The sequence below is a fragment of the Lolium rigidum genome, chromosome 2, assembly GCF_022539505.1.
Source record: "Lolium rigidum isolate FL_2022 chromosome 2, APGP_CSIRO_Lrig_0.1, whole genome shotgun sequence".
Lineage (NCBI taxonomy): Eukaryota > Viridiplantae > Streptophyta > Magnoliopsida > Poales > Poaceae > Lolium > Lolium rigidum.
This window is the reverse complement of record NC_061509.1, coordinates 220,369,536-220,388,533: the sequence shown is the minus strand read 5'-3', so window position 1 is coordinate 220,388,533 and position 18,998 is coordinate 220,369,536. Positions and strand designations below refer to the sequence as shown.

At 43.4% G+C, this 18,998-nt stretch overlaps 1 protein-coding gene across 1 annotated transcript; it reads left to right on the top strand.

The window, feature by feature from the left end:
- Positions 1–1,128: 1,128 nt before the first annotated feature.
- On the top strand, positions 1,129–14,470 carry LOC124692996 (clustered mitochondria protein). Its single transcript, XM_047226431.1, has 28 exons — positions 1,129–1,364; positions 2,033–2,094; positions 2,433–2,622; positions 2,714–2,845; positions 3,004–3,160; positions 3,887–4,080; positions 4,172–4,273; positions 4,467–4,602; positions 4,673–4,801; positions 5,378–5,735; positions 5,970–6,074; positions 6,676–6,794; positions 7,453–7,561; positions 7,673–7,777; positions 7,945–8,079; positions 8,155–8,325; positions 8,407–8,493; positions 10,204–10,335; positions 10,464–10,571; positions 10,645–10,713; positions 11,060–11,218; positions 11,338–11,394; positions 11,475–11,515; positions 11,876–11,995; positions 12,631–12,940; positions 13,015–13,122; positions 13,258–13,293; positions 13,708–14,470. The coding sequence occupies exons 1-28, from the start codon at positions 1,136–1,138 to the stop codon at positions 14,164–14,166; spliced, it is 4,119 nt and encodes a 1,372-aa protein (XP_047082387.1). The 5' UTR covers positions 1,129–1,135; the 3' UTR covers positions 14,167–14,470.
- The last annotated feature ends 4,528 nt before the right edge of the window (positions 14,471–18,998 follow it).

Sequence of the window (18,998 nt, the reverse complement as noted above, 5' to 3'; positions counted from 1 at the left end):
GGACATCACAATTAACCATAGTTTGTTTGTTTCTGACGGTTTCAACAACAGTGTGAAGTCAGCGGTTTCACGCAGTTTGGTTCAGTTTGGTTACACGGTTTAAACCGTCGTGGAGGTGGGCGTGAGATCGTAGCGGGCGGGCAGCACCGTCGGAGATGGAGCTTCGCGGAGGAGGATGAAGGCGAGAAGGAGCTGGCATGGCACACAACCATGCATGCCACAGAGCGGCTGATAGATGGCTAGTACATTCTAAGCATGCATGAACTCCGATGGCGACACGACACACTGCACCAGCCGGCCACCGACACATTGAAGGTCTAGCGACGGAGCAACGAAGAGAACATCTTGCTTTTTCGTAGCAGCGCAAGTGTTCGACGGTCGACGCCACCCGCACGCCTTTTAGTCACTAATAAATCTTTCTTTGGCGTACATTCATATTTTCTTTGGGTAAATAATCTAGCCGAATGGATTAGATCCGTCTCAGCAGTAAACCCCTCCCAAAACCCTAACCACCCCCTAAATCCCACGCCGGAATGGCCGCCGACGCTACGCCATACCGAAACTACCCCCGCAAAGCAGCACACCAAAACGCAGGAATATCACCGCCGTGCCCGTGCGTGCGTGCGCCAGGGGTTACAAAAATTAAAGGAAGCAGTCCCGTCTTACCCAGAGAGAGCCCCAGAGGCCAGCCGCAGAGCGCAGCGACCGCGGGGGATCAGGATCGCCCGTATAAAAGGAGCGGCCGGCGGCTCCCCCTTCTCCTCCCGTTCTACCCAAACAGCCCCTCCGCCCCCAAAGCCAATCGCTCCCGTCTCGTCTCCACCTCGCGCCGCCTCTCCCCTGCTGCCGGACCTTCCGCGGCGCCGCGGGCGGCAGGTTCTTCCCCTCTCCAATCCGGTCCCTCCTCGTCCTCCCAAATCCGCTTCCAGTCCGTCCCATTCGGCCACGGCCGTCGTCGACCTCGGCGTCGAGGGTTTAGGGTTTAGATTCCGCCCCAGATCGGCGGCGCCCGGCCCGGATGGGGGGTTCAGCTGGGGCAATTGATGTATTTCGTTGTGTTCTTGTGGGGTGCGGCGGGGTTTTGACTGATGAAATCTGGTGCCTTTTTTCTGTTTTGTTTGGCCCGAGCAGGAAAATGGCGGGCAAGTCCAAGGGTGGGAAGAGCAAGGCCAAGGCGCAGGCCGAGAGCCAGGGCGCCTCGGTCGAGCCGGAGGCGCCGGTCGCCGATGTGGTCCAGGAGGCCAAGTCCGAGAACGGGCAAGTGAGTGAAGCCGCCCCTGCTGCGGATGGGGGTGCGGCGGATGTGGAGAAGGAGGAGGGGGATGCGGCTGTGGCCGCGCAGGCTGCAGAGAAGCCGGCTGAAGGTGAGGACACTCGCTTGTTTATGTCATACAGTCATAACGATGTTTTATCTGTTCCATAAGACTAGAAAATGTCCATACGTTCAAACAATTCTTGCCCTTTCTAGGAAATTAATGATTTTGATTGGAAAAATTGGTTCTTTTAGATGTATCCAACTTGCACAAGTACTTTTAGTGACGAAGTATCTTAGAGCAAGGCTAGATTTGATGGGTGTAATTTTGTACCACTGAATGAGTAACATGCTGGATACTACTGCAGTTAACTGTGCTCTTACATCAGTGATGCTGGATGGATATAAAATTTTCTAGCGCTGAATGTGCTCTTACATCATGAAATTGCTGGTTTTGATTGGAAAAATTGTTTCTTTTCGACGTATCCAACTTGCACGAGTACTTGTAGTGACGAAGTAACTTAGAGCAAGGCTAGATTTGACGGGTGTAATTTTCTAGCGCTGAATGGGCAACATGCTGGATACTACTGCACTTAACTGTGCTCTTACATCAGTGGTACTGGATGAATATAAAATCAGTGATACTGGATATGCATTAAAAATTGTTTTCACATCCATTCCATGGACTGCGAAGACCACATGTGCGCTTGGTTTCTTACTAATATTTTGTCTTCATGATATACAACTCCTTTAACAAGGAATGCTTCTTATGTCAAACAGGAGAGCTTCATCTATACCCTGTTACTGTTAAGACGCAATCAGGTGAAAAGCTAGAGCTACAGGTCAGTGTAAACATCCTTTTTATCTGGATCTCTTGTTTTCATATCCTCTGATCAGAAACATATGACATTTGTAGTTTAGAATTCGAGGTGTCAAATTTCCTTACCTGAACTGCTAATAAGCACAGAATTGTTTATATTGGTCATATGAAAATAGCATTGATGTACTTCCGAATAATATCTTATATTTCTCCTCGACATGCCTGGGACTTGCTTCTACACATGTTAATAACTTTTATTTACTTCAGAAGTTGCTTTTCGGAGACCATGTTGTCCAAAGCGTCATATAATGTTGAAAACAGGGAATAGGATGTACTGATATTGTTCTATTACATATGCAGCTAAGCCCTGGAGATTCTGTCATTGATGTCAAACAATTCCTCTTGGATGCGCCTGAGACTTGCTTCTACACATGCTATGATCTGATATTACACACTAAAGATGGCTCGGCGCACCCGTTAGAGGACTACAATGAAATTTCTGAGATTGCAGATATAACTACTGGTGGCTGTACGTTGGAGATGGTTGCTGGTATGTAATACATGCATTTATGGATTCTTCATTTTTGTTAGTTCCTTCACTATTTGGTACAGTGGGGCTGAAAACAATGTTTCCTTTTCAGCAACATATGACGAGAGGTCTATTAGGTCGCATCTCCGCCGTGTCCGGGAGTTACTCTCTCTCTCTAGTCTTCATGTGTCGCTGTCGACATCCCTAGCTCTGCAGCAGGAGTCTGCGCAGGCAAAAAATGCAGGTACTTCTGATATCCCTTCTTTGATGCTTAGGTTTGTTGATAGTGCTCAATCTTAGTTTGGGACCACATGCAAATTTTTTCAGTTGTACTATGGTTTGTGTGCATGTCTTAATTTAACTAGGTGTTGATCTTATTTGCTTTTCCTTTTTGCTGAGCAGATGCAGGAAAAACTGCTGGCCAGGAGCTTGATGGTTTAAATTTCATGGAGGACAATACTGTAGCCCTTACTAGTTTGTTGGCATCTGCACCAGCAGAAATCAAATGTGTGGACAGCATAATTTTTTCATCATTCAATCCTCCACCGAGTTATAGGAGGTAAATCTTCTGATTGTGAATTTGCGATTAACATCTTCGTCTCGTTATTTTTGGATACCTTCTGAAGAACCATTGTTCCAAACATCAGCCTTCTAGAATTCCTACATGATAGGCTGATTAGATTGTATAGCTTTTAATGGTAGGGTCACTGATCAAGTAGGTTAGTATTTATTGAACAATGGAAATGGTACCTTCTGAATAACCATTGTTCCAAACATCAGCCTTCTTGAGTTCCTACATGATAGGCTGGTTAGATTGTATAGATTTTAATGGTAGGGTCACTGATCAAGTAGGTTAGTATTTATTGATCAATGGAAATGGTACACTTGAATTCAAAATTTAACGTGACTATGGATGGTTTCTTCAGTCATCCTACTGAATTCCATGTGTGGTAGTGGTAGGGAGAATTGGGAAAATGAAGAGCTCAGTATCTCTTCATAATTAAAAGTTGCATCATAAGTAGTACCAGGTTTATCCCCTTAAAGATCCTTTGGTGCAAGGGAAGTTGTCATTCGTTCCTGCCATGTTAATATTTTACTCCTGAATCTTTGGTTGACTGTTCCTCCTATACTGGCAATGAATGCTCTTATTTGCTACTGTTCATCGTTAAGCTTTTATTTTGCAATCCTGGTTAACTTTGTAGCATCATTTGCCCTCAGTATATGTAAGTCTGTCAACTGCTATTTGGATTGTTGAGCAATTAACAATTGTTGGCATTTTCCTTAGGTTACATGGGGATCTCATTTATATTGATGTTGTGACATTAGAAGGAAACAAATGCTGCATCACTGGGAGCTCCAAATCTTTTTATGTGAATGCTAGCAATGGAAGTATTTTGGATTCAAGACCTTTGAAACAATCTCACGAAGCCAGCACTTTAGTTGGATTGCTACAAAACATTAGCGCCAAGTTTAAGAAAGGTTTAGTGATCACTCTGAAGTTTTATCTAACTCTAATGCCCCTCAGCAGCATTTCATTTTTAATGGTGACGATTGGACAAATCTTGTGAAGGTTTTCGTGAAATATTGGACCGCAAAGCATCAGCCCATCCTTTTGAGAATGTTCAGGCCTTGCTCCCAGTGACTTCTTGGTTGGGAGCTTACCCAGTGCAAGGTAACTTTTTCAGATCATTCTAAAGCTCACCACTTATCTTCACTTAAAAATAGTGAGAAGCCTCGGTTTCACCCTTTTTTCTTTCTCAATAACTCTTGGTGTTCAAATTTTTCACTATGGTTCTCGATGATTCCATGTCGTGGTATATATGTTACATCAACTTTAACACACGAAACATTTTTATCCACAACAGAGCATAGAAGGGATGCAGCCAGGGCTGAAGATTCTGTTGTGTTGTCATATGGTACCGAGTTGATTGGTATGCAGAGAGACTGGAATGAGGAGCTCCAGTCGTGCCGAGAGTTCCCTCATGGCAATCCTCAAGAAAGGTTCTTATTTAACCATTGCATGATTTTTGTCACATAAGTTACATTGACATATTATTTCTGGGTATTTTAGGATATTGCGAGGCAGAGCACTGTATAAAGTGACATGTGATTTTGTTGACGCCGCGGTAAAAGGAGCAGTTGGTGTCATCAATAGATGTATACCTCCAATTAATCCAACTGATCCAGAATGTTTTCATATGTGAGTAAAACTTAAACCATACTGTTTGCACCCGCATGACTTTTGTTTCTCTTTTCTGCACTCAAGTATTTGTTGGCATCATGGCATACCGTGCTATTGAAGCAATAAGGGCGCGTGTATCGCTGTGATAAGGGTACACATGTGTGTATAGCTATCATGTATTCGTGCTTCTAAAATCTGATTTTAGAATCTGAAGCTCTTGACACGTTGTTTGAACTTCAAAGGTTAGATAATAACATATTCCTCCTTGAAATATCATGTTGTACCTTCCGGATTTGAGTGTTAGCAGTTGTAACTTATTTTTTATTGCACATAATTGTTGGTAAACTAAGAAATAGAGATTTGTGTTTATTATATTGTACCCTGTATATGCCTATGCCAACAATCAGTCTTGTCATTTCAACTTGATGCAATGTACTCATTCTTTTCAGGTTGTCAATTTTACTTTCTGTACTTTCAGTTTCTTAGTTTTCGGTTACCATCATATCTGGTTTGAGTGGCTTGACTAATGGTGGGCAAGGTTGTTTATATTCATTTATCTTCGGATATGCTTACATATGCTCATCTATATTTCAGGTATGTCCACAACAACATTTTCTTTAGTTTTGCTGTCGACTCGGACCACGAGCACATCTCAAAGGACCAAAAGCCAGATTGTCAAAATGGTCCTGGGAGAAGCACGCCGGTCCCCTCCCCAGATTTGGGGGCTAAGGCAGATAGGGGTCATGCAGCAGTGGACTCAAAAACTGAAGAGCCTAACAGTGTTTTGGAAGCATCTGCAGAGGCACAAATAGCAGACAGTGAGCAGGCAACCTATGCTTCTGCTAATAATGACTTGAAAGGAACCAAGTCTTACCAAGAAGCTGATATTCCTGGGCTTTACAATCTTGCGATGGCAATAATTGATTACCGAGGTCACCGGGTTGTAGCTCAGGTATGTCAAGAAAGCAGTTACTGGTTTATGGCATGTATCGACTTTTCCTGTCCTGTCTATACTTCAAGAATTATGTTTGTTCAGTTAGTAGACTCCCTAGAAATGGCGATTCATTGTAGACTGATGCTGATTAAGTGATTATATGAAGATCGTCATAATTGTACCATCTGTTGTTTCTTCCGAATGCTTTGCCTACATATTAATTTCATTTGCGCAATTGTACCGGATTTGTAGAGCATCATACCCGGTATTCTTCAAGGAGACAAGTCTGACTCTCTTCTGTATGGTTCCGTCGATAATGGCAAGAAGATATCTTGGAACGAGGCATTCCATGCAAAGGTCAGTCATCATTTTCCTGCGATCTACATATTATTATCCCACATGATTGGATAGCTTTATCTGTTTGTCATGACCTCCATACATATTTCCGGTCCATACATGGATTCGATTGTGGTGTCAGTTGGTTAAATATACTGGTTATCGTATTATGTCAGTTAAGGTTTAGTTGCGGAATATAACTAATTTGATAGGAGACTGACTGGTTAATTGTTATATTATTTGAGACTGCCATCTCCGATGCTAAAATTGCAATGCTGTACTTAATACCGCTAGCTGAAACACTGCTTCCAGTTCCACTGCTCTATGTTTTACTTTCTATTGATTCACCTGTCTTGCTGATTCAAGCGTCTGTGCACAATTGATTATGTTAAGGGGCACATTTTGTAGTATTTGCGGTTTTGCCTAGGTGGTGCAACATTTGATTTTTCTTGTCAAAGGGCATTGTAGATGTTACATATGCAAGTATTTGAAAGGTTCAGTTATTATACATGGTCCCTGAAGTGTTTGTGGAAATCAGCAACCTTTTTCGTTTTTCCTGATTTGGATATTCTTATTTCATGACGATATCTTCATTCAAACTCTAAATAAGATCTTCTGCTAGGTAGTTGAGGCTGCAAAGCGGCTCCATGTGAAGGAGCATTCGGTTTTGGATGGTTCTGGCAATCCTGTAAAATTAGCTGCTACAGTTGAATGCAAGGGAATTGTTGGTAGTGATGACAGGTAATTATTATTGTGAGGTTAAACATTGATTTGCTTACAGTGATTAATGGAAATGCTGTGCCACTGCCTTCATTTATTATTTCTTAAAGGCTCTTTGTGTGACTTTGTTTAGGAACATTGAACATGTAAAAAACATAATAATCATGCATTCTGGTCTGGCTCAAACTTAATTATCAAATCTTTGAACTGTCGATGATCTCAATTTAGTTCTCCCAGGGCCATTTTTGGTAAAAAAATGTCAAAAAAGGGAACTTATTTTGGCCTGTGGTTTTGCCCCTATGGACAACCCTTAGAGTGGTTTTGTTAGGCGGTTTGCCTACCTGTACTTGGCAAGCTTGTGGTGGTGAATAAGCCCCTTTTGAGGGGGTTACGCGGTGTCTGGTTTGGGGTTTGGCAAACCTTATGATAAAATCTTAACTTTTTTCTTCAGAATCACATTTAACATGTAAATAACCTGCTACTACTAGTGAGTGTGTTTTGATCCCAGCCAATTTGCATAATCACATGCCTTAAATTACAGAAATCTCTATTCTTGTTTCTCTTGCTTTTCTTTATGACTTGTCTCTCTAGTGTTAGCTTTTTCACTTAAAGTGCAGTGTGCTCATGTGGCTCTACAAGTTTATTTCATGCCTTCATTTGACTTCCCCTCGCTCCATAGGCATTACATTTTGGATCTGATGCGAGTAACTCCTCGGGATTCCAACTACATTGGACTGCAGCACCGCTTCTGTGTGTTGAGACCTGAGCTTGTGGCTTCATTTGTTGAGGTTAGCTGACCACATAGTTTTTGTGCTGCAACACGAAATACCCTATGGTTCACTGATACATGATTTATTTCGTAGCTAATCCTAACTATCTAATTATGTTGAATTGGGTAGGTTGAGTCCACAAAGAAATCCCCTGCGCAGAAAATTCCTGATATCCCTGCAGAATTGAATGGGCCAGAATCGAAGGATCAACACGACAGTGCTTCTGATGCTACGGTTTGTGCAGAAATTGTTCTTACTGCATTTCTACTCTTGTTTAGGGAAGATGCATTTTTTTTTCTTTGCCGAGAACAGTTGGGGAGGGCCCTGCTGAGAATACATCAATAGTAAGAATATGTCTTCTTGTTTGTATGGAAGCTAGAAACTTATTCCCGATATTTCAGGCTCCTTCTGTGGACAGAGATGACAAGCCTGATGAAAGCCCTACTCCTACACCTGCTGAAAGTAACGACTCAAATGATGAAATTCTTTTCAATCCAAATGTATTTACAGAGTACAAGCTTGCTGGCAGTCCTGAGGTTAGTTTAAGAACTACTGTTTGTTTATTATCGCTATCACTATTTAAACAACATTGTGCTCTTCGATATTCTCAGGAGATTGCAGCAGATGAAGCTTTGGTTAAAAAGGTTGGTTCATATTTGCTAGATACGGTGATCCCAAAGTTTGTTCAGGATCTTTGCTCCCTTGATGTCTCCCCTATGGATGGTCAAACTTTAACTGATGTGCTGCATAGCAATGGGATAAATGTTAGGTATCTGGGCAAAGTAAGTCTCTTTGGACTGATACCGCTGAAACTGAAAACATTGCATCACCTTCTTATATTCTTATAATAATCCCTTTCTCAGGTTGCAGGTATGATCAAGCATTTGCCACACTTATGGGACTTGTTTTCTGCTGAGATAATTGTTAGGTCTGCAAAGCATGTTGTCAAGGTGCTGTTCCTATCCTCAATGCTAAATGCAGCTGTTTATTTTTGAGACATTGAACTTTATTGTGTTCATGGGATATGTTTTCTCCTATGGTAATTGGTCATGGGATATGCTTTTTTCCTATGGTAATTGTTCATGGGATATGCTGCAAACTGTTTCAATGTGGTTCATCTATCTGTAATTCTAACGGTAGTTGGTTATTTCTGTGATATCCACAAATTCTAGTCGAATATGCTTCTGTTAGATCATGATCTATGTACCCACAGTAGGTATTATATTTCTTAGCAAATATCACATGTCCTATGCAACGCAAGTCACTGGTAAGATCTCAGGCCACTCATGTAAGAGTGAAAGCCAGTTAGAAAGTGGATTCCTATTTGAAGAGCGTGTAACTTACTTAATGACACCATGTGCTCTCATTCTGAACTGTTTCCGGAGGTGTGGAAAAAGTGATAAACACCCATTTAACAACATTCTCAAGCATTGGTAATGAAAAACCCATTCACGTCTTCCCAATTTCGAAAGAACAACCGTGTATTCTCCGAAGAATATAGATCACAGCTATACCCAAATTTTATCAAGGGCTAGATCAATCAGGGAGATAACTAGCTAGATGTGCACGTCAATGGCAACCTCCATCAGCAAAGTTTGATTTGGTATGTGCAAACTAATTATGATTTTGATCTACTAACAGACAAGGTTGAACTGGGGTTTGAGACTCGTTGTAGTTCTGTTGAGCAGAACTTTAATAATTTTTTCCCAGGGAGATCAGCATATGTTGGGCCATGTGCAGACCTTACCGTATAATGATCAAACATAAATTATTGCAAGGGATCTTTCTGAATCCAATTTTGGTCACCAAGGCCACCTTCACTTTTGGGCACTTACACATTTGGTGCTCATTTGGGACCATGGAACTTCCTTTCGTTGTCAGACTAGGGATGTATATGAAGTTTGATTGAGCTGCAAAGCCTTTAAGAGACTGGGAGAGGCGCTGTAAGAATGGCCAACTGAATCAGTGGGCATACATTTTGTAGATAGGGACTTGCAGGGATTGCCTGACTATTTTTAGAGTAGACAAGTGTTGACAAATTGAAGTCTGAACAATGGTAAATGCTGAAAATGGGACCTTCCCTTGTTGACTTACTAGGCACAGTTGAGCAACCGCAAACTGTGCCGCGCTTAACTCGTTTCATAACGTGATGTGAAAAATAGCTGCAGAAATAGAAATACGTAATGGCAGATAGATCCTTAAAGTTTTTGAGCAAGGGAAATGAACACCTGCCTTCCCAACAAAGTCCCTTGCAAGGACCCCTTTGCAGATGCCTTCCCTTGTTGACTTACTAGGTTTTTTAGAAGCGAAGTTGCCAGAAAATAAGTTTAGATATCTTCTGCCTCCCAAAAGCATTTATACAAGCTCTGATATGCTGGGTTCAAAGATCTTAATTCATATATGAATCTTAGTCATCTGTAAAGTGGATGCTATTGAAAGTGCAAGTTTACTTTCTTGCTATGGAATTAATTGTGGCATCGTTAGTTGCAGTACACATATTGCTGTGCTATCCACCTTGCTTGTTAGCTTACATCATTATAGCCACATTAGTTCTTTCTATCATACAGAAATATCAAAATCTCAGCTTTTTATTATTTCTATGTTGAGCTTAGTTATGGTGATACTTGTTTGTTGACGATTGTTTGCTCTTGCTACTCCAGGAAATACTGAGGCAAAGCCCAGACCATAATATCGCACCTGCTGTTGCTCATTTCTTAAATTGTTTTGCTGGCAAAGTTTTGGCTGCTTCAACTAAAGGTAGTGCGGGCAGCACACAGTCGAAAACCCAGAAGGTTTGTAACCAATCATAACCTTGTCTTGTCTTGAGCTTATGTATCTGACACCTATAATTTCTTCATTATTATTATTATTTGACTTTTAATTGGTATTAAAATAAAACTATTCAATATTTTTGGCCCAGAAATCGAGTTCTTCAGCTTCTTCAAGAAAGGGTCAATCTGTACATTCCCATCTAACATCTGATGGAGTTTGGTCTGACATTAAGGAGTTTGCAAGACATAAATATCAGGTACCAAAGCGTTTTTTTTTTCTGTTCTCGTCTTTTATCGAGCACCATGACTAACGAGACTCCATTTATTTAGTTTGAAGTGGCAGATGATGCAAGGGTTGGGGCTAAAAAGATTGCAGTTCTTCGCAATCTTTGCCAAAAGGTTAGCGATGTTCAGCTTTACGCGATAACTTGTATTTGTTGGATTATGCTTGTTTCCTTACTAGAATTATTGTACTCCCTCCGGTTCATATTAATTGACTCTAATATGAATGTATCTAGACACATTTTAGTTCTAGATACATCCATATTGGAGTCAATTAATATGAATCGGAGGGAGTACATCGGTTTGGGTTGTTCTGAGTTTGCCACCGCTCTTTTGGGAACCTTCTTGTAAAATGTTGGTCTGCTTCTAGAATAATGTTCCACATATAGTATATAGTGCCTGTCGCAATTATCGTGGCTGTGCGATCTAATTTGTTTCACATATAATATTCTTCATTTAACAGGTGGGAGTAACAATTGCTGCTCGCAAATACGAGTTGAATTCTGCTGCTCCATTCCAACCTTCAGATATCTTGAATCTCCAACCAATTGTGAAGCACTCAGTTCCTACCTGTACTGATGCAAGGAAGCTTATGGAAGCAGGGAAAATCCGGATGGCTGAGGTATATGTTTCATTAACCATATTGTTATTGTAAAATTTGAACTCAGATTCTTCCCATGAATTGTACCTGGTTAATATCTCAAAAGTACGAATTTTACCATCCTTGTTCATGCATTTCAGGGAACACTGAATGAGGCGTACGCACTATTCTCTGAAGCCTTTTCGCTACTTCAGCAGGTACACATCTTAACACAGCTACCGTACCATGAAAATCGGCAGAAGTTCTTACATTTAGCCCCTCATCATTGCTATTGCAGATAAATGGTCCCATGCACAAGGATGCTGCTAACTGTTGCCGGTAACACACTAACTTACTCTTAGCTGGGTATTTTATCAGTATTTCTTTTATTGGGAGAATGCATTGACGAGGTCATGAACCTCCTGATAAATGTGTTTCACAGCATTTCAGAGCTAGCTATGTATAATGGTTGAACTGTTTTTTAGATAAATAAACTGTACAGGAAACAATATGAAAAATCTATTATGCCATCACATGTTTGATTGTAAATATTTGAAGATGAGTGGATGAAAAAAAAGTTCATATGAAACAATATGCTCTGATTAATAAATTATTTTTTGTTACTGTGAACAAACTGTATTACCATATTTTTTTTGTGAACGAACTTCTATTGAAACCCTTATCTTTTTTCCCCTAAAGGTACCTTGCTATGGTCTTGTACCATGCCGGTGATATAGCAGGAGCAATTGTGCAGCAACATCGAGAGCTTATCATAAATGAACGGTGCCTTGGTCTAGATCATCCCGATACGGCCCACAGGCATGTACTTTGATTTAGTTTATTGTGCTATAGTTTTAATTGTTTCCAGTTCAATTTATGATAAAATTACCTATTTATCCATTCACAAATTAGTTCCAAGTATCGCCTGTTGTCCATAATTTGTAAAGCAGAGTGAAGGATCAACTTCATTTATAATTTGTAGAAAATGTAGCTTTCTTATGGGTTGAGACTCTAGAAGCACAAAGGATTCTTATGAACCTTTGTGTCTGCTTTCTGGTGTGGGTCATTGATATCTTCTCAGCCTGTTGGTTCTAGAACATGGTCTCTTTGATATTGGCAGATGAAAACAATTCGAGTTAACAACCTTTTTTTACTCTGTTCGCGTTGTGGTGGCCTAATTTAGTCCTTTGTGTCTGCTTTCTGGTGTGGGTCATTGATATCTTCTCAGCTTGTTGGTACTAGAACATGGTCTCTATATTGGCAGATGAAAACAATTCTGAGTTAAAACCTTTTTTTTAGTCTGTTTGCGTTGTGGTTGCTTAATTTAGTCTTTGAGCTGGGTAACAGGTTGTGCCTATTTTGTGGCTAACTTCCTACAGCAGATTATAAAACAAGAACAACACAGTTTAGCAACTGCAACCTGAGCCTAAATCTTATGTTTTCTTTCTTTTCAGCTACGGCAACATGGCTTTGTTCTATCACGGACTCAATCAAACTGAACTTGCGCTGCGGCACATGTCCCGTACACTGCTTTTGCTGAGTTTAGCATCAGGTCCTGATCATCCAGATGTTGCAGCAACTCTTATCAATGTGGCGATGATGTACCAGGATGCGAGCAATATGAGTACCGCTCTTAGGTATCTGCAAGCAGCACTTACGAAGAATGAGCGCATTTTAGGCCCAGATCATGTTCAAACAGCAGTTTGCTATCATGCTCTCGCCATTGCATTCAGTTCTATGGGTAATTACAAGCTTTCAGTCCAGGTTAGTTCTGACAGAAAATGATTGACATAGTACCATTTTGACAGACTGTATTGACGTCTTGATTTTCATGGCAGCATGAAACCAAGACACATGGTATACTGGTAAAACAGTTAGGGAGTGATGATTCACGGACCAAAGATTCAGAAAATTGGTTGAAAACATTCAAGGAGCGAGAAAAACAGGTATGTGCTGAAATGTTATTTCCAGGAACTCTAGTGCATTACCTAAAGAACATGTGTCTTCATTTCTGCTTCACATAGCTTGTATGAGAATCTAGTTGTATTTTCCATGGGATATGAAACTTATTTCTTGTACAGGTTAACGCCCAGAAGCAGAAGGATCCATTATTGCAGGTAAGCATATTAGGTGCATCTTAGTTTTTGCTATCACGCCCTATGAATTTCTTCTTGCTTGAATGCTCAACAAAATCCTAGAAACTAAAATATCGATAGCCTGTTGAGACAAAACTGAAATATCAACAACTTTATTGTTTTCTGAAGGGGGTATTTGAACTCAACATGTTTTGAGAATAATATGTTTGTCTTGGGATGTTAGCTCCATATGGAAACTGGCAACCTAATCTTGCCCTTTGAGCTGTAAATCTATCATGGTTCACGTATGTCTAGTGTCCCTGAAAATGCATTTAATTCTTGCCATACAGTATAAGGTTGCATACTGTTGCACATATTACTACTTTGAACCAGTTCATGTTGCTATATTTTTTGGCAAAGGTGCCACTGTTTCATACTTAGTTCTTGATTTCGCAGGCACATCCTGGATTGTATCAAGCGGTGCAGGCAGCTGCGATCAAGTATGGTGATGGATCAGCAAATGTCAAGAAATCACTTAATGCTGCAGTAGTTGGAGAAACTGTTCCTCGAGGAAGAGGAGTCGACGAGCGAGGTGCTAAGGCAACTGCAGAAGTTCGAAAGAAGGCTGCTGCCAGAGGCCTTAATTTGCGCAATGGACCTGCCGCAAACAGGGCTTCTGAACTAAACCACATTCTCAACCTTATCAACTCAGCGGCTTCAGCTTCTGCTGCTTCTCCCACTGTGAACACTCAAAGGACTGAATCTGAAGGGCCACAGTCGAATGGTCCTGCCTTGAATGGGGCAAAGGAAGCCAAGGATACAAATCGGCTGTCCGCTAAGGTTGACGGTCAAACTCCAGTAGGATTAGGTGCTTCATTGGAGCTGAAGAAGCAGAAGTCCAAGCAGAAAGCTTAGTAAAATATCTGCAATGGTTGTTTTCTCACTACAATTTTGGACCTCTAGGGTGATTTTTACCCATAGGATTGTCACGTCCACATAGTGGCAGAGTCTTTTTTATTAATTTTTGGTGGGGTTCTTAGGATGAGTGTAATAATAATAATGAGGATGGAGTGAAAGAGAATCCGAGTGATAGGACTGCTGATGAGATAAATGATCAAGCCCTCTCGGTATCCAGATCAGCCGAGCCATAATTTCTGTAAACTGGCTACACTATTTTTTTTTTGGCCCAGCAAAATTAACAGGTTCGGGGTTTTATTGAGGCATAGCAGAGTAAAAAATATCTGCAATGATTGTTTTCACCATATACTGGATGTTGTCCATTCAATGTCAGGAGAAACTTAATTCATAAATATCTCTTTTGGCCATAGGCTGGATGTGAGATTCTTTGTCACGCGCTGTCACCCCTCCTCCGCCTATAGATAGTCGCACACTCGCACCCCTCCTCCCCTGTCGGTGTGTAAGTGTGTGTTTGGTGGCCTGAGTCAACCCAGAAAATCTACTCCCATCCTACTTCTACCACTTGGGAGAGTGTTTGGTAGACCGGGCGACCCGCCGAGCCTGGCCAGGTTCACAACCCAGCTTGGCCGAGTTCATCCCGCAATTCTTCCGTCGAGGCCCGAAACCCGAAACGCACCCCCAAACCCCCCAGACCCTAGCCCGTTCGGTTCATTTTTTCCCACACCAGCTCTCGCACCTGCTCTCGCTCCCACATACCTCCCGCGCCCTTCGTCTGCCCGCCCCCGCCCCCCATGGCCGCCGAACACCTCCGTCCCTCCTATGGCCGCCGGCCGGCTGCCCCTCCCCCCATGGCCGCCTCTCAGCTGGCGCGCGGGCCGCTGCCTCTTCCTGGATGCCCCTTGCCCCGGGCAGGCCGCCGCCTCTCCCTGGACGCTCGCCGGCGACCCAACGGCCGGGAACCGGACCTCCTCAACGCGGCCTGCCGCCCACCGGCGTGCAGCAGCTCCAATGGCCTCCGCCCTCCCCGGTTCAACGCCGACGAGAAGCTCCGGCTTCACGGACCCGATTGCTTTTCTCTTTCTTTCTTTGAGGGCCTTTTTGCTAAAAATTAGGACGATTTTGTAAAACTGCTGTGGTACATGCTCACCTCAGCACGAATGGCACCAAACAACATCTCATATGAGCATAGCTCAACACATACGTGGGTGCCAAACATGTGATGTATCTCAACTCAACTTGGCTAGGATCACCATGTATGATAAGAGAGAGACATTCTGAGTTGGCCCAAGCTACCAAACACACCCTAAATGTATGGAGGGCAGAGCTGATATGGAAAATAAGGCCATCTTCAGCGACGTGGACGTGGAATGCGTATGCACTCAAGCCCAGCGGAGCGGTCGCGCACAGAGTGACCTAGTATTTCAACCTGACCCTGCACGTCAGGGACTGTGAAAGTGACGGTGAGGATTTGCTTCCTCCTCCGCTTCTTTGCAGCCCTAGGACGACGCCACCAACCCACCCTGACCCCACGCACCGTCGTAGTACCGGATGTCTGTTTGGGCCTCGCTGCGCCAGAATCTCCGTCCCTTTGACCGCATCTATCGCGCTTTTGGTGGCCACACATCTGCTGGGTGCGCCGACCAACCTTGCCGCCTAGAACCTGTTCGGTCAATTGCGTCCGTAGGTTCCTGAATTCATTTTTAGCGTCATTGTAGACCACTATTCATCCGCCACGCAGATGGACATGTGGCAGTCGCTCGACAAGTTCCAGAGTGAGGTCATTGACTCCTCGTCTCAGGACGAGTCCGACAAGACGACGTAGGTCATGGTTGCAGCGGCCTCCATCCTCCAAGAGCACAATGCCAACTAGATGTACCAGGACTCTGTGAAGGGCCGCATAAGAAACCTGCCGCGCAAACAGTCGATGGGCTCCTCCAGCTCTACGAAGACTACTTCAACTGTACCAATTCGGTGTTCCCGGAAAAATTGTTCCGATGCCGCTACCGAATGTCAAGGGACCTGTTGTTCGTCATTCTACGGGGCGTCAGAGGCTACGACCCGTAATTCCAATGCAGGCCCCAATGCCGCACGTGCACTAGGCTTCACCTCCTACCAAGAATGTTCCGCTGGTATCGTACGAAATGGTTGCTGATATCTTTGATGAGTATCTGCGAATGGGACAAAGCACGTGTCTTGACTCTATGTATTGATTTTCCCGAGCCGTGATTGCCGTGTTCAGAGAATGAATTGAGGGAGCCAACTGTTCAGGACACAAGACAACTAAGACAACTGTTGTCTATCAATGAGTCTAGAGGGTTCCCAGGCATGATTGACATCATAGATTGTATGCATTGGGAGTGGAAGAACTATCCATTTTGATGATGGGGTCAGTTTAGCGACCACTCTGAGGGATGCACTGTCATTGTTGAGGTAGTGATATCGCAAGATTTGTGGATTTGTCATTCATTATTTGGCATGGCGGGTTCCAACAATGACCTCAATGTGCTGCACAGCTCTGCGGTTTTCAACCGGCTTATGGAAGGCAAAACTCTGCAGGTGAGCTACGAGATGGAAATGAATATGACAAACCATATTATTTTGTTGATGACATCTATCCTGACTGGGCCACACTGGTGAAGACTCTCCGTAATCCAAACACGAAAAAATGAAGAGGTTTGCCAAGATGCAAGAAGCTACCAGAAAAGATGTGGAGCGGGGATTTGGTGTGCTCCAAGCTCGGTGGGCAATTGTTCGTCACCTAGCTAGAACATGGTCGCTGAAGACCATGCATGAGGTGATGACTTATTGCGTGATTATGCATAACATGATCGTTGAGGATGAGCGTCCTGATGGCCGCAATGAGCACTTATGGGATTTTCAGGGTGAGCTGGTTGCGCCAAACCCTAGGGCGTCAAGCTGGCAGCAATTTTCTTCTGTTGCACCGGAGCGGTCGCGACCGTATCCACGCCAACAAACCTCCACCGCACCAAGACTGCAACTCAAGGGTAAACTCAACGAAGGGCCGGCCACCTGGGAGAGCTTGAGAAACCAAAGGAGGAAGGGTCTTGCGGCGACGCCTCCAAGAAGGTGAATGGCGTAAGAATGCGTCATCGTCGTCGGCAGAGAAGGACCTGCAAAGTTTTCACCCAGACCCGAGAACCACCACCCATGGTGCTCAGGCTAGGTCCAGACCAAACACACAACATCATCCCGGTGTTGGGATAGGCACACCAGCAAGAGCTACGACCATACGCCGACCTAGCAAAGCCCCCCAAGGCGCTAGGAAGGAAATCAGCTACCGCAGCAAACCGTGTAAAAGTAGCCAGGCCGACGTTGTGAAAGGGTTACGACACCAGCGAGAGGTCACATGGTGTTCCTGAAAGGATCGTATGCCGCACCTAGAGGGGGGGTGAATAGGTGCTAACCAATTTTTAGTTCTTTTTCAATTTAGGCTTGACACAAAAGGTAAATTCTCTAGATATGCAACTAAGTGAATTTACCTATATGACAAGGATATCAACTAAGCAAGGTATAGCTACGCAATAGGAGATAGAGTGGGATAGAGGTAACCGAGAGTGGAGCACGCGATGACATGGAGATGATTCCCGTAATTCCCTTCCTTTGCAAGAAGGTACGTCTACGTTTGGAGGAGTGTGGTTGCTACGCAAGCCAAACCAACAGCCACGAAGGCTTCACTCAGATCTCCTGTGAGCAACGCCACGAAGGCCTAGCCCACTTCCACTAAGGGATTTCCTCGAGGCGGAAACCGGGCCTTTACAAAGTTCTTGGGGCACACATCCACAACCAAATTGGAGGCTCCCAAATCTATAACAATACAACAATCAACAACAACACATCAACAACAAATCAACTAGGGAACCAAATAGGAACACTAGCATGAGATCCCTCAAACAAGAGAGGGGGAAATGAAGAACGCTTCGGTGAGGATGTAGATCGGTGTCTTCTCCTTCGAATCTCCAAAGATCAAGAGCTTTGGTTGGGGGAGGAAGGAGATCTTGTAAATCTTGAGTTTCTTGAGGTGGCTCTAATGGAGGTGGCTTGGCAGATTTCTTGTGTAATGATTGAGCAAGCAACCAAGGTAGAAGAAGGGGGTATTTATACCTCCCCACAAAATTGAGCCGTTGCGGCTTCGGGGGCCGGATAATCCGGCCAAAGTAAGGGCCGGATAATCCGCCCCCCCTCCCCGGATAATCCGGCCTTCGAGACAAAACTGTGACATTATCCGGCCAAATGTCCGGCCCAATGCCAGACTTGATTTTCTTCCAGTCCTTAGCCAAAAACGAGGGGGCCGGATATTTCCAAAATATCCGGCCCGGATATTCCGGCCCTGGTACAATACCGGGACAATATCCGGGCAAAAATCCGGCCCCTATACTGCGCTGCATTTCCTCAGAGACTTAGCCAAAAACAGGGGGCCGGATATTTCAACAATATCCGGCCCGGATTATCCGGCCTGGCCAACTTTTTCTGATATCTTTTGACAGACGATCAAATCCAACACACATGAATAAATATCTATGTAATCCCTGTACCACTTAGACAAACATTAGTGTATCACATATATTGACATCAAACACACAAAACATAATGTGAGAGATGTTCTTTCAATCTCCCCTTTTTGGTGTTTGATGACAATATACGGATTTGCAAGAGAATCACTCCCCCTACATGTGTGCATATAAGTAATTTGCATTTGAATACAAATACACAACACATAGGAGAGAGGTGCCTCAACACAAGAGGCAACCAACATGAGCTCTAACACATAGACATTGTCAAATATGAGGTTGAGATAGGATGTAAGAAAT

Excerpts from the sequence above, each read along its gene's own strand:
- LOC124692996 (XM_047226431.1), top strand. The coding sequence starts at position 1,136 with ATGGCGGGCAAGTCCAAGGGTGGGAAGAGCAAGGCCAAGGCGCAGGCC. Across the intron at positions 10,572-10,644 it reads TTGCAAGACATAAATATCAG|TTTGAAGTGGCAGATGATGC; the intron begins GTACCAAAGCGT and ends CCATTTATTTAG. Across the intron at positions 11,516-11,875 it reads GATGCTGCTAACTGTTGCCG|GTACCTTGCTATGGTCTTGT; the intron begins GTAACACACTAA and ends TTTCCCCTAAAG.